The 12,526-nt window shown below is 44.0% G+C and overlaps 1 protein-coding gene and 4 non-coding genes across 5 annotated transcripts; all 5 read left to right on the top strand.

Moving 5' to 3' along the window:
• The first annotated feature begins 2,075 nt into the window (after positions 1-2,075).
• Positions 2,076-2,147, top strand: trnaa-cgc (transfer RNA alanine (anticodon CGC)). Its single transcript has one exon. It is a non-coding gene; the product is annotated as a tRNA-Ala (tRNA).
• Positions 2,148-3,631: 1,484 nt separating this feature from the next.
• Positions 3,632-12,285, top strand: LOC146567711 (putative cationic amino acid transporter). Its single transcript, XM_085287704.1, has 7 exons — positions 3,632-3,932; positions 4,016-4,252; positions 4,434-4,651; positions 5,440-5,586; positions 9,006-9,214; positions 9,290-10,053; positions 10,564-12,285. Exons 1-7 carry the CDS (start codon positions 3,632-3,634, stop codon positions 10,953-10,955), a joined length of 2,268 nt encoding a protein of 755 aa, XP_085143830.1. The 3' UTR covers positions 10,956-12,285.
• trnaa-cgc (transfer RNA alanine (anticodon CGC)) lies at positions 5,750-5,821 on the top strand. The gene has a single exon. It is a non-coding gene; the product is annotated as a tRNA-Ala (tRNA).
• On the top strand, positions 6,069-6,140 carry trnaa-ugc (transfer RNA alanine (anticodon UGC)). Its single transcript has one exon. It is a non-coding gene; the product is annotated as a tRNA-Ala (tRNA).
• Positions 7,024-7,095, top strand: trnaa-ugc (transfer RNA alanine (anticodon UGC)). Its single transcript has one exon. It is a non-coding gene; the product is annotated as a tRNA-Ala (tRNA).
• Positions 12,286-12,526: the final 241 nt, after the last annotated feature.

Genomic DNA, 12,526 nt, shown 5'->3' with positions numbered 1-12,526 from the left:
CACCCTCTACACTGCAGACTTCTCCATCAACTCCCCACGCTGCCACCTACAGAAGTTCTCTGACGACTCTGCCATAGTCGGCTTCATCACAGGTGAAGACGACTCAGAGTACAGACAGTGGACTCTGGACTTTGTGGACTGGTGCCGGAAAAACCAAGGAGTTGGTGGTGGACTTCCAGAGACGCAGACCCACCACACTAACAGCGGTGAACATCCAGGGAGTGGACATTGAGATAGTGGACTCTTATAGGTACCTGGGTGTTCACCTGAATAAACTGGACTGGAGCCACAACACTGATGCTCTGTACAGGAAGGGTCAGCGCAGACGCTACCTGCTGAGGCAGCTGAGGTCATTTGGAGTCCAGGGAGCGCTTTTAAAGACCTTCTATGACTCTGTGGTGGCATCTGTCATTTTTTACAGTGTTGCATGTTGGAGCAGCAGTTTATCGGCAGATGAGAGGAAGAGGCTGGATAAACTCATCAGGAAGGCCAGCTCTGTTCTGGGATGCACTCTGGACCCAGTGCAGGTGGTGGGAGACAGAAGGACTCTGGCCAAAATAACATCTCTGATGGACAGAGTCTCCCAGCCCATGCATGTAAATGTTGCTGAACTGCAGAGCTGCTTCAGTGACAGACTGCTGCATCCTCGATGCATGAAGGAGTGTTTCTGCAGGTCCTTCCTCCCTGCAGTGTCAGACTGTACAATCAACACTGCTCCCAACAAACAGATGTTTACATCAGCGCTGTAACTGCACTATTTTATCAACTGATTCGCACTACAACCTGGGTTTGCCTCTTATCTGTATTTAATTTTAGTAACGGTACAGTACTCTGTTTTTGGTAACTATTGTCCTTGATGTAAATATGTAAAAATTGTGTGTTTCTGTTCTGTGTCTTGTGTACTGTTTGTTTGTATATGTATCTTTCTTGCTGCTGTTACACCCAAATTTCCCCTTGTGGGACAATTAAAGGATTATTCTATTCTATTCTATTCTATCGATTCTTCAGTGGTAGAGCGCGTGCTTCGCATGTATGAGGTCCTGGGTTCAATCCCCAGCATCTCCAGGTTTTATACCATCAGGAGTTGATCAAAGTTCAGAGATGATCATACTGAACAAACAACCATGAGGTCAAAAACTAAAAAAAACACATCTCCTTAAATTACCACAGAAACCCGCCAGGCCGAAAACCTTTGATGGTCTATAAAAATGTGGGGAAAGAATCTGCATAGCACTATAATCACAAGAAAAGTCTAACAGACTCAGACGGCAATAAATCAACACAAAATGTCCACAAGACCCAAGAAGAGCAGCCAGCAGCTCCAGGTTTTATGCTTCTGAAGTTGATCGACGTTTTGACCTGAGGTTAAAATGACATGTGACAAGGTTTATAGCACTAAACATGATAAGTCCTAAATCTTTCTGGCTTTCAGGAAACTATTAGGAAAAGTAAGACAAAAAATGTCCACAAGACTCAAGGACCATCACGTCTACGCTGTGCGTTTGTCAGGTGATTCATGAAGTTTGGTTACTATTAGCAAATTGCGTTTGTGTGCTGAGAGACACTTTCAAAGATATCTACACTGTACAAATAACCACGCAGTCAAAATGTCCGTCACATAAATGTCAACAACATACATGTGACAATTACAAAGAGACTCCTGATGTCAGCAAGACATTTGTTCGGCAACCTCACACACGGCCTCGCACGACAGGTTGAGGTTAGGTCTCAGAGTGATTTCACTCATAACCTTTGGTGATGACCAACTCCTGTTTCCACACCTTGGCTCCTGCGATAATGCACATGATTAATTGTGGGTCAACGACCTCCTTCAGGAACAACCCTCACCAGGACTCTTTACCAAATTGTTTTAAGACTGAAAAAGCCTCCTAAGAAGTGAAACATCTTTACAAAACTTCATGAAGTCCAGTTACTTTCCCCCCCAAAGCTGCTGAGAGTTGCCTTGAACTTGGTTGCCTGACCAAGTTTTTTCCATCAAGCTTCTGGAGCTTCTTGATTTTTCTTGATCAAAGTTCAGAGATATCAATACTAAACAAATACCCCAGCTGTGTAAAGGGGATGTAGCTCAGTGGTAGAGCGCGTGCTTCGCATGTATGATGTCCTGGGTTCAATCCCCAGCATCTCCAGGTTTTATACCATCAACTTCCAATATATTGAACCTTTGTAAAGCTGCCATCAGTTTGCTCCTGCAAGCTTTGAAAACAGATGCTTTTCCACACACACACACACACCTGTTGAGTTCCCAGCCCTGCACACTAACAGAAACAAACATCAGCTCAACTCAAACACACTCTCACAGCACCTCTTTCGTCCCTTCTTTGAGTGACCAATGACAGCTACATGCACACGCCCATGCTCAGCCTCAGATGTTGAATATTTTATCAAAATGGTCACATGGTTTCAGCTCTGAATGATTAAACACGGCCATCTCCTCTCGTCACATATCCACCAGCTCTGCGTTGGACGGAGGAATCTGCCTCAGGAGGGAAACTGAACAGCAAGTGAGTGTGTTGCCTGTGTGCTCTGGTGTGCACGTTCAGACTGCGTGATTTGTGTTTTTATCAGTTTTTAAGCCTCAGACTGTCTCTTTGCTCTTTTGAACCTAGGCTGTTTTTGTAGGGCTGATTTCAGTTTAGGTGTTGACTGAACTTGTATGTTTGAGTATGAAGCTCTAAAACAGATGAGAGCTTTGGACGTGTAGGTGTAGAAGTTCGCCTGTGCGTGATTAAGTTTTAGACTCCACGTCCGAACCTTTCCATCATGAAACAGGATCCTCCTTGGACATCATTAAAGTTTCAGAGAGGGAGTCTCGCCCTAGTGAGTGAGGAGAACTGCTGATGGTATCCCAGCTTCATTAGCATGGAACGATTTTAAAACACACCAGCAGGACCAGAGGCTTCAAAGTTTCAAATGGCTGTGAACGTTTCTTTTGGAAAGCTTGAATACAGAAATGATTAGACACTAAGTGACTACTATGATACTCAAAGTAAGAGATTTAAAGTAACTGCTAAGAGATTCGAAACAACAACAACAAATACCATCCGAGGAACTTCCTAACCACAAAGAGACTCCACGCAATCACAAAAACAAACAAATGACCAGAAATGCACTCAGAATCACTGCACAGAGACTTGTTTAAACTACTTTCGTCTACCCCCTTGTCATAACAGGGCACTGTAGTGGCTAACTCTGTGTCTTTGTTTTGGCAGAGTTTATATGCAGATGCCCTTCCTTATGTTACCCTACAGGGGGTAGAATCAAACAAGCAATCTTTTGCTTCGTCAAATGACCACAGATAGACTAAAAAATGACTCAAAGAATCAAAAAAGATTCAAACTGCTGTCAACAGACTTAAATGATCGTAAAGAGCCTCAAAGAAAACTGAAATGAACACAATCAAGAGATCCAATCATGTTATCTATCAAACCCTCCACTGTAATCCATGAAGTGCTGCAGTCTGTTCCTTTTCTTTTCACAGAGTTTCTGCGCCCTCTTTAGACTTCTGTTTCATGGAGACTGATGATGATGTGAAAGTATGAGACAGTGACAGGAGGAAGCTGGAAGGAGTGCACAACTCACCAACATTAACAGGTATTAACCAGGGTTAGCGATGGCGGCGTGGCTGGGTCGGGTATCACTGGGGGATGCCTGGTACAACATGTACTCTCGCTTGCTGAGGACCAAACCTGTGGGCTCCATGGCCCACAGCTCAGACGACCTCACCGAGCTCGCGGAGGGGTCGGCGGTCGGGCTGGCCAAAGTCCTCACCACTGTGGACCTGGTCTCCCTCGGTGTGGGAAGCTGTGTTGGCACAGGGATGTATGTCGTTGCGGGGCTGGTTGCTAACGCGATGGCTGGGCCTGGGGTCATTCTGTCCTTCATAATTGCAGCGGTGGCGTCCATACTGTCAGGTAAGCAAAAGTCTTTAAGCATTCTAACCAACCAAACAAAAGATTTAGAACAATCTGGCCACATGTGTGTCTTTTGCGTGAAGGTGTGTGCTACGCAGAGTTCGGTGTGCGGGTCCCCAAAACGACCGGTTCGGCGTACACCTACAGTTATGTGACTGTTGGAGAATTTGTGGCGTTCTTCATTGGCTGGAACCTGATCCTGGAGTACCTGATCGGCACAGCGGCAGGGGCTTCAGCTCTCAGCAACATGTTCGACTCGCTGGCCAATCACAGCATCAGTGACTTCATGATAACACACCTGGGCACGGTCAGAGGCCTCGGTCAGTGCCTCCAAAACTGCTTTTGTGATTTGTTTACCATTTACAGTTTATTTACTTATCTGTTAGAGAGGATAAACAGTTATGTCAAAGAAGATTTACCTCTAAGCTCATTTATGTTATGTTGAATAATAAAAACAATAGTTAATACCTGATGCTTAAACTCTTTGTCCTTCTGTCTCAGGTAAAGGCGAGGACACGTATCTTGACGTTCTGGCTTTGTTCATTGCCCTGGTGGTCACTGCTGTAATCGCTCTTGGAGTGCGTAACACTGTGGGCTTCAACAATGTCCTGAATGTGGTCAACCTGGTGGTCTGGGTCTTCATGATTATCGCCGGACTCTTCTTCATCTCTAGCAGCAACTGGGAGGGTGGCAAGTTCCTCCCGTATGGCTGGTCGGGGGTGAGAAACTGTTTTGCTAAAGGGGCTCTATCAACTAATTTCCAGCTTCCAATCAAGAGGTTACATTCTTTTTTGGAAGATGGGTGCCTTTCTCTGAATGTGCTTCTGTACCTGTCAAAATGGAGTTCTTTCTCCCCAGTGTCACCAATTGCTTGGTCACAGGAAACTGTATGATTGCTGGGATTCCCTGCAAAATATTCTTTCCTATATAAAGCATCTTGAGATGACTGTGTTGTGAATTCAGGCAAATTTAAATTGAATTTTATAAATAGATTGAAAAGTGAAAGTTAAAGAGTCAACTTTTGTGCAATTACAAAGGCTTAAAGTCATCTTGCATGAGTTAGCTTAGCGTTAGCTTTACCCACTGAGCAAATATCTGTTGATCTGAGGTCTGAGGCATTTTTAAACTGCTCAGATCTAAAGTTTGGGTTTAGAGATCACCTAGTCAGAAAAGCAAAAGCATCAAAGCAAACAAACGAGCAGTTCAAGACTTTACATTTTGATCAGTTGTAAAGGGGACATGCACTTCCCAAAAAGCTAACCCACAGACGCTATAACATCAGAAAGATAAAAGAAAGGAAAAAAAACCGTCAGAAGCCTGAACTGACTAGAATTTTTTGTGAATGCATTGACTTCATTATTTTAAACAATTATCCATGTTTAACATGGGAATCTAGCATTAGAACAGCATAATCTTTATATTACAGAGACCAAACAAAAGCAGAATAGGTGCACTTTTTTAAGATGTAAACTGTGAGATCTGTTAGTAACCCGTTCTTTCTGTTCAGGTGATGCAAGGTGCAGCGACCTGTTTTTACGCCTTCATTGGCTTCGACATCATTGCAACGACAGGAGAGGAGGCCAAAAACCCCAACACCTCCATCCCTTACGCCATCACTGTCTCGCTGGTCACCTGCCTCACTGCCTATGTGTCGGTCTGTACAGAGTCCAGCATGTTTGTTTTTAACTCAGCCAAATTAATTTCCCCATCAGATTATTTCTTCTGCCTTTTTAGTCCTGATATGTTCAAGCCTGATGTCAGTTGTGAGAAAACTACACAGTGTAATGCAGCACATATGCGCTTGGAGAAGCTCTGATGGGGATGTAGCTCAGTGGTAGAGCGTGTTCTTCGCATGTATGAGGTCCTGGGTTCAATCCCCAGCATCTCCAGTTTTTACCTCTGTCTCTAGGCAATCAAGCTTCTGGACTTGACTACAGCAGACATGTGTCAAGGCTTTATGGCACCAAATGTGTGAGAAGTCCTGAATCTTTGGGTGCTTCATCATCAAAAAACTATTAGGATAACTAAGATACAAATAAATACTAAATCACAGAGGGCTCTTAAATTACTACAAACCAAAACCTTCTGATGAGGCATAAAAATGTGTGAAACAGATGAAGTCTGTTTTCCCAACAAGGGGATGTAGCTCAGTGGTAGAGCGTGTGCTTTGCATGTACGAGGTCCTGGGTTCAATCCCCAGCATCTCCAGATTTTATGCCATCAAGCTTTTGAGCTCTCACGTCTTGCACATCCATAGGGAAGTTTTTCATTTCATTAAGGTCAGTCTATAATTTGCTTTTGTGAGGTGAGCTCTAAGGATCACAAATACACTTAATATAGGTAGAAGAGATTAGGACAACAAAATAAGACTCAAAACACAGGGACGTAAGTGGCCACAAAGAGGCTCAAAATCACTACAAGATGCATATCAGAACTATAAGACAGTCAAACATCAGTAAATAAATAAGTCCCAAATGTTTCGGTGGTTAGGAAATATAAGGTAACTAAAAAAAACCCCAATATACTTAGAAAATGATCTTGATGCATGCGCAAAAATCCAGGTAAAGAAATCCAGAAAGTGTATTCTGTTCATCTGGACGTTGAGTTTTCAGCGGGAGAAACATTTCATCCAAGTGACTTCTTCAGTCTCTGCTGACTGCAGATTTCCCCAACTTATAAACAGCATATCTGCATAATGACCAAAACTAGCACCACTGACTAACAATGGGGCCTGAGGTCAGTTTCATTAACATTAAAATGCAAATTATCATGACCACTGATGAATGGCCATGAGTACCATCCAGAGAGAGCTGGGGAATGGCTCAGTCACAGCATTGTAAGATGGTGAAAAAAGTGTCCTAAGAACCCCTCCTTGATTCAGACATTCAAAATGTCCACGAGATAAAATGGTCAAAAATACACTTAATATGACTACAAGCGACTTATGACAACAAAGAGACTCAAAGAACAAAACAAAACGCAGAGACACAAGTGGCCACAAAGAGACTCAGATGTGCATTAGATAACCACCGAAAACCTACCAGACCAGAGCTTCTGATGGGCTATAAAATTGTTAGCAACACATCCACAGGGGGATGTAGCTCAGTGGTAGAGTGCATGCTTTGCATGTATGAGGTCCTGGGTTCAATCCCCAGCATCTCCAGAGTTTTTCTCGATGTCCAGGCCATCAAGCTTACATTGATTCGGTTAATGAAAAGAACCAGCCTTTTGGGATTTTCCTCATCATCCCAGAAGGTTGATCATAGGTCAGTCTATACATCGCATGCATCAAGACGACCACATAAAGATTCCAAATCACCACAAAACCTTCAAATAACCACTGACATCCTCAAAAGAGTGACTTCTATCTTTTGGATGTAGAAATTATGTTTTGGGTGGCCTCAGTCGGTGACATGATACGGTGAGGCAATGTTTCAGGGGTGAGGTTGTTCTTAGTGAAAAGTTGAGTGGAGAATCTGATTAAGGCTACGTCCACACTAATGCGTTTTTGTTTGAAAGCGCATCGTTTTCTCTCCGTTTGGCCTCCCGCCCACACCGAGAGAAAACGCTCTCGAAAACGCATACATGTGAAAAAGGTGCTTTTGCGTCACAGTGTGGACAGGACTTTTTGAAAAAAATGACACATTTTAGTAATGTGATGCAGTCATGTGACCAATTAAACAAAGATAGTGGAGGGCATTATGCAGCAGTTGTTTTGTTTGACAGCCCTATCAAAGATTCATATCAGTCTGCAGATGCTCCAGATTGCTTTTCTTCAAATTCTTTCATTCTCACTCGCTTTTGCATCTTTGTACATTTGTGTTACTCGCAGCAACAACTCCACCTCATTGTTAGTCCATTTAAAAAAACTCGGTGCTTTTCCTCGACATTCTGCCGCGACGTTTCAAAGAGCTGGAAAGTAAATACACGGCACACAGAAATGAGGCAGGCCGAATGTTCTTGCGTTTCATGTGTGCGCAGTACTGGAACGTGAGCGTTTTCATCCGTTTCCATGTGGACGCACATCTCTGTGAAAACGACTGAAAACGATAGTGTGGACGCGGAGCGCTTTCAGACGAAAACGCCGTTTTCAAATCTATCCGGGCTAGTGTGGACGTAGCCTAAGTCCTTGAAAAAGTGGTTTCACCCTAAACCTCTGATGATGACCCACGCCTTTTCCACACCTTGGCTCATGTGATGAGGCACATGATTAATAGTGGGTCAACGACCTCCTTAAGGGACAATCTCACTAGGGTTTAAATACCCAGGACTCTTCACCATTTTGTTTTAGAACTGAGAAAGCTTCTTGGATGAGAAGTGACGCATCTTTACAAAACTTCATGAAGTACAGTGGTTTTATTTCCCCCCCAGCTCCTTATACTAAAATGATCTAGATGACTGACCTATGACCTACACTGATAGTGTCATGTAGCAACACTTAGGAAACACACACTTAAGGGGATGTAGCTCAGTGGTAGAGCGCAAGCTTTGCATTTGTGATGTCCTGGGTTCAATCCCCACCATGACCGCTTTTATACCATCAAGCTTCTGAACTTCAACGTATTGATGCGTTCTCAATCATCCAGGTAAGTAAATCTCCGAAAGATGACTCTGTTCATCTGGACGTAATGTTTTCAGTGGGACAAACGTTTTGTCACTCATCCAAGTGACCAGCCCACCGAAGGAACAATGGGCTGGGAGGTCATGGGTTTCAGTCATTATGCAAATTGTAAAAAAAGTACTGCTGGTATTTACAATAAGAGTGCAATGACAAGATTCAGAGATCTGACCCCGTGGCATGTGTATTTCCACGAGTTTGTATTTGTGAAATGATTCGATTGCAAATGTTCCAAATGTCACAGACACTGTTGAGAGCGTTGGTGCAGTGACTCTAACAGCCACATCTCCTGATGTAAGACAGTATCAGCCAGTTGAAAGATATACTGTAAGAATATCTGCATCACATGTGACCTCTTAATCACCTTTATCTAAGTGTCCTGATAAAACGGTGATTGTAATAATAGATATATGATAATAGAGTCTCTCACACCTCTGCATTTTTTTATTTCACAGGTGAGTGTGATCCTAACTCTCATGGTTCCCTATAACCTGATCGACGTCTCGGCTCCTCTCATGGAGATGTTTGCTGTGCATGGCTTCATGTGGGGGAAGTACACTGTGGCTGTGGGCTCTATAGCTGGACTCACCGTCTCTCTGCTTGGCTCCCTGTTTCCGATGCCCAGGGTCATCTATGCTATGGCACGGGACGGACTGCTGTTCAGGTGAGGAGGTACATGAAAACACACAGCCAGCTTAAGGAGTTTTAATAAGAAATGTTTCTGTGTCTGTGTTTTAAGGTTTCTGTCTCACGTGACTGCACTCACACACACTCCCACGGTGGCGTGTGTGGTGTCGGGGAGCCTGGCGGCCGTCCTCGCTCTGCTGGTGAGCCTCAGGGACCTGATTGAGATGATGTCCATTGGCACCCTGCTGGCTTACACTCTGGTCAGCGTGTGCGTGCTGCTACTTCGCTATCAGCCTGACGAACAGACCGACACACATCAGTTTGAGTCTGAAGTTCAGGACATGGACGGCCTGAAGCACGAAGATGCCAAAGACGATCAGATCTTGAGCGAGAATGACGGGTCATCTTCTTACCACACCGGCAGGACGGAGGGGGAGGGAGATGACTCTGATTTTCATACAGGCCACCCCTCACTGCTGAAAAGGCTTCTGGGAGGTCATTACTACACCCTGCGGCTGCGTTTGGGAATGCCTGATGCGTCAGTTCGACCAACCCCAGCCACCGGCCGCATAGTGACCAGATGCACTCTCTCCCTCTTCTTCATGTCCTTCCTCCTCTGGTCTACCATCATATTTGGGGTTGAGCAGGGCACGGGTGCTGGGGCAGTGATTTCTGGACTGATGGCAACAATGATGGCAGGGTCATTAGCAAAGCTTTTGATTATGATCATACAGCAACCAGAGAGCACCAGGAGCCTGCCCTACATGGCACCATGTGTCCCCTTTGTCCCTGCAGCAGCCATATTGGTCAACAGTTACCTCATGCTTAAACTGTCTCCACTCACCTGGGCAAGGTTCACCATCTGGTGCCTCATAGGTGAGCTGAAACAATCTTGATAATAGAGTGTTGTAGATTTGAAATGGAGCATTAATCAGTAATTCAATGACAATCAGTTTATTTAAATATCGAGTTATATATTAAAAGGAGAAAACACCAGTTCTGCAGTTGCCTGCTCGGTCAGATAGGTGATAAAGCAGTCGTTTTGTTATCTGGTTGCTTGGTTGGCTGGTTAGTTGCATGACCTGTTGACTGATAGGTAAGTTGTTTGGTTGGCTGCTTGACTACTTGCTTGGTTTATTCGTTGCTTGGTTGGCTAGCTTTTTGATTCGCTGGTTGGGTACTTTGGTTGCTCTGATGCTTGGTACAAACGTTTTTAAGATGCAATAAGCCCGACAAAGGAGAGAGAAAATGCTTTACATGTGAGGTATCCAGGATTTTGTAAGAGCTTTGTAATTCTCTTCATATGGAATTCATAAAGGTTGACAATCCTACACAAACTGATCTCTGTACCTACTGACCCACCCTCTACTGCATATCCATCCTCAGGTCTGTTGATCTACATTTGTTATGGAGTGTGGCACAGCACGCTGGAGCTGAATGCTCGGGAGCAGCAGGCACATGCCAGTTCCTACCAGCGCTATGACGACCACTTGGATGACACCGTCTCCCCCGGTGACGACCTTTACACCCAGGAGCAGGACGAGAGACCGTATCAGGGGTGGTCTGCACCCGAGGAGAGAGGATACCACTACCAGCAGGGAAATCAACACGAGATCCAATACGAGGACCAAGAGAGCGGAGAGCAGGAGCAGAGCCAGTATGAAGATAATGGGGACCAGTGTGGATACCAGTCTGGAGCAGGAGGCCAGTATATGGAGACAGGCAGTAGGTCCAAGGGAAGGACCAATTATGGGTTTAATGATGAAGAGGAGAACTGAGTAATATGAAAGAGTGAATAAAACGTACGTATGAGGCAATATTTTAATGTTTGTGGAAGCTTTTATGAAAACTGGGATCAGATATCAGCAGAGGAAGGAGGGCACTGAGAGAAGCCAACAGCAGATGCAGAAGCTTCAAAACAGTCTAACCTGTTTGGGTCGAAAGCAACTGGACTTCTTTACTCCAGCTTCTGCAACCTTTTGGACGAGAAGTGAAATGTGTTTGAGAACTTAAAAGAAGTCCAGCTGCCTTTGAAGATCTACCTGTATGAGCACGAATGTACACAAACACCCACCTGCCTCTGACAACCTGACAGTGACAGCAACCGTTAATGAAACAAGTTGGACTTGTGTGAGAAGAAGTGTTGTTACAAAACAAACCTGCCTTAATCTTACTTTATTCTTTTTCTATTCTTTAAATAAATAAAATGGTAAATGGCCTGTATTTATATAGCGCTTTACTAGTCCCTAAGGACCCCAAAGCGCTTTACACATCCAGTCATCCACCCATTCACACACTGGTGATGGCAAGCTACTAAAGTAGTGCTCAGCCGAGGTTCAAAAGAATCCAGACTGTGTAGACGCCCATCTGTTGTTTAAATCAAGACGAACTGAGCATGCTTGAGTGAGATGCTTATCTTTTTAAAGTTAATTTCCTGTTATTTTTAACAGGCACAAGCACCGATACTATATAAAGCATTTTTATTAGCACTACTCATGTGCTGCATGTCTTCAGGCTAACGTTTTAGACACCAAAAGGCTTATGACCTTAAGATCAGGACCTTTCCATAGTGACTAATCCCAACCATACCCAAACATGTTAATGACTAACCTCGTGTGATGATGGATCATCTTAGATGTTCTCTTAACTGAAGTTTGGTCTTTTTTTTAGCATCTTCTTCGAGCTGTATGAAGGCATTTTCTCTGCCAATCAGGCCAACATGAACTTTTACTGAGAACAGTTTAACCCTTATTGTCCATCTTCCCAGTGCTGATGTGTTTATATTAACCTAACCATAGCTTTGTAGACAGCCACCAGTTAATACATCATCATGTCTCAATTAGTCCCAAAGAATTTGGACTAATTACCATACAGCATTTGCTCTGAACCAAGCTCATATTAAATGTTTATACTTTTTGTGCCTAAAGGTCACTCAGGCCACTTGCACGTGGTTCTTTGCAGACTCAGTATCACTGCTTCCTTTTGCACATTCAGGTCTTCGTTGTCTTCTTTTCTGCTTCCCATAGCCGTTCACACAAGTCTGTTCAGAGACAGTGAACAGCACACGCTGGTTTAGCTTTTCCTCTGGTTTTGTTTGAGTTCTTTGTTTACGCTCTTTAATTGTTTTGGGGTGAATGGTGTTATTCAGTGTCTGTTGTGGAAAGTGCAGAAATAAAGAGAATTTGAAGCAGCAGTTTGTCTAATCGGGGTTTTATTGCGGCTTCTCTCACAGATAGAAGACGCTGAAGTGTTATCATTCCAAATTTAAAGGAGCTGTGTGAGCCGTCAATGGCAACTGCGGTAATTATTGTGTTCCTAGCATCAGCCAAAGGCTAGGATAAGTAGAGGT

Source organism: Mchenga conophoros, linkage group LG9 (genome assembly GCF_057382185.1).
Source record: "Mchenga conophoros isolate Kocher_MC1m ecotype Shallow Benthic linkage group LG9, M_conophoros_male_GT1.1, whole genome shotgun sequence".
Taxonomy (NCBI): domain Eukaryota; kingdom Metazoa; phylum Chordata; class Actinopteri; order Cichliformes; family Cichlidae; genus Mchenga; species Mchenga conophoros.
This window is presented reverse-complemented; position numbering and strand designations above follow the sequence as displayed.

Bases quoted from the DNA above. Each gene is read 5' to 3' on its own strand.
- LOC146567711 (XM_085287704.1), top strand. From the start codon at position 3,632: ATGGCGGCGTGGCTGGGTCGGGTATCACTGGGGGATGCCTGGTACAAC. The intron at 4,652-5,439 runs GTGAGAAACTGT...CTTTCTGTTCAG, and splicing joins TCCCGTATGGCTGGTCGGGG to GTGATGCAAGGTGCAGCGAC. The intron at 5,587-9,005 runs GTCTGTACAGAG...TTTATTTCACAG, and splicing joins GCCTCACTGCCTATGTGTCG to GTGAGTGTGATCCTAACTCT.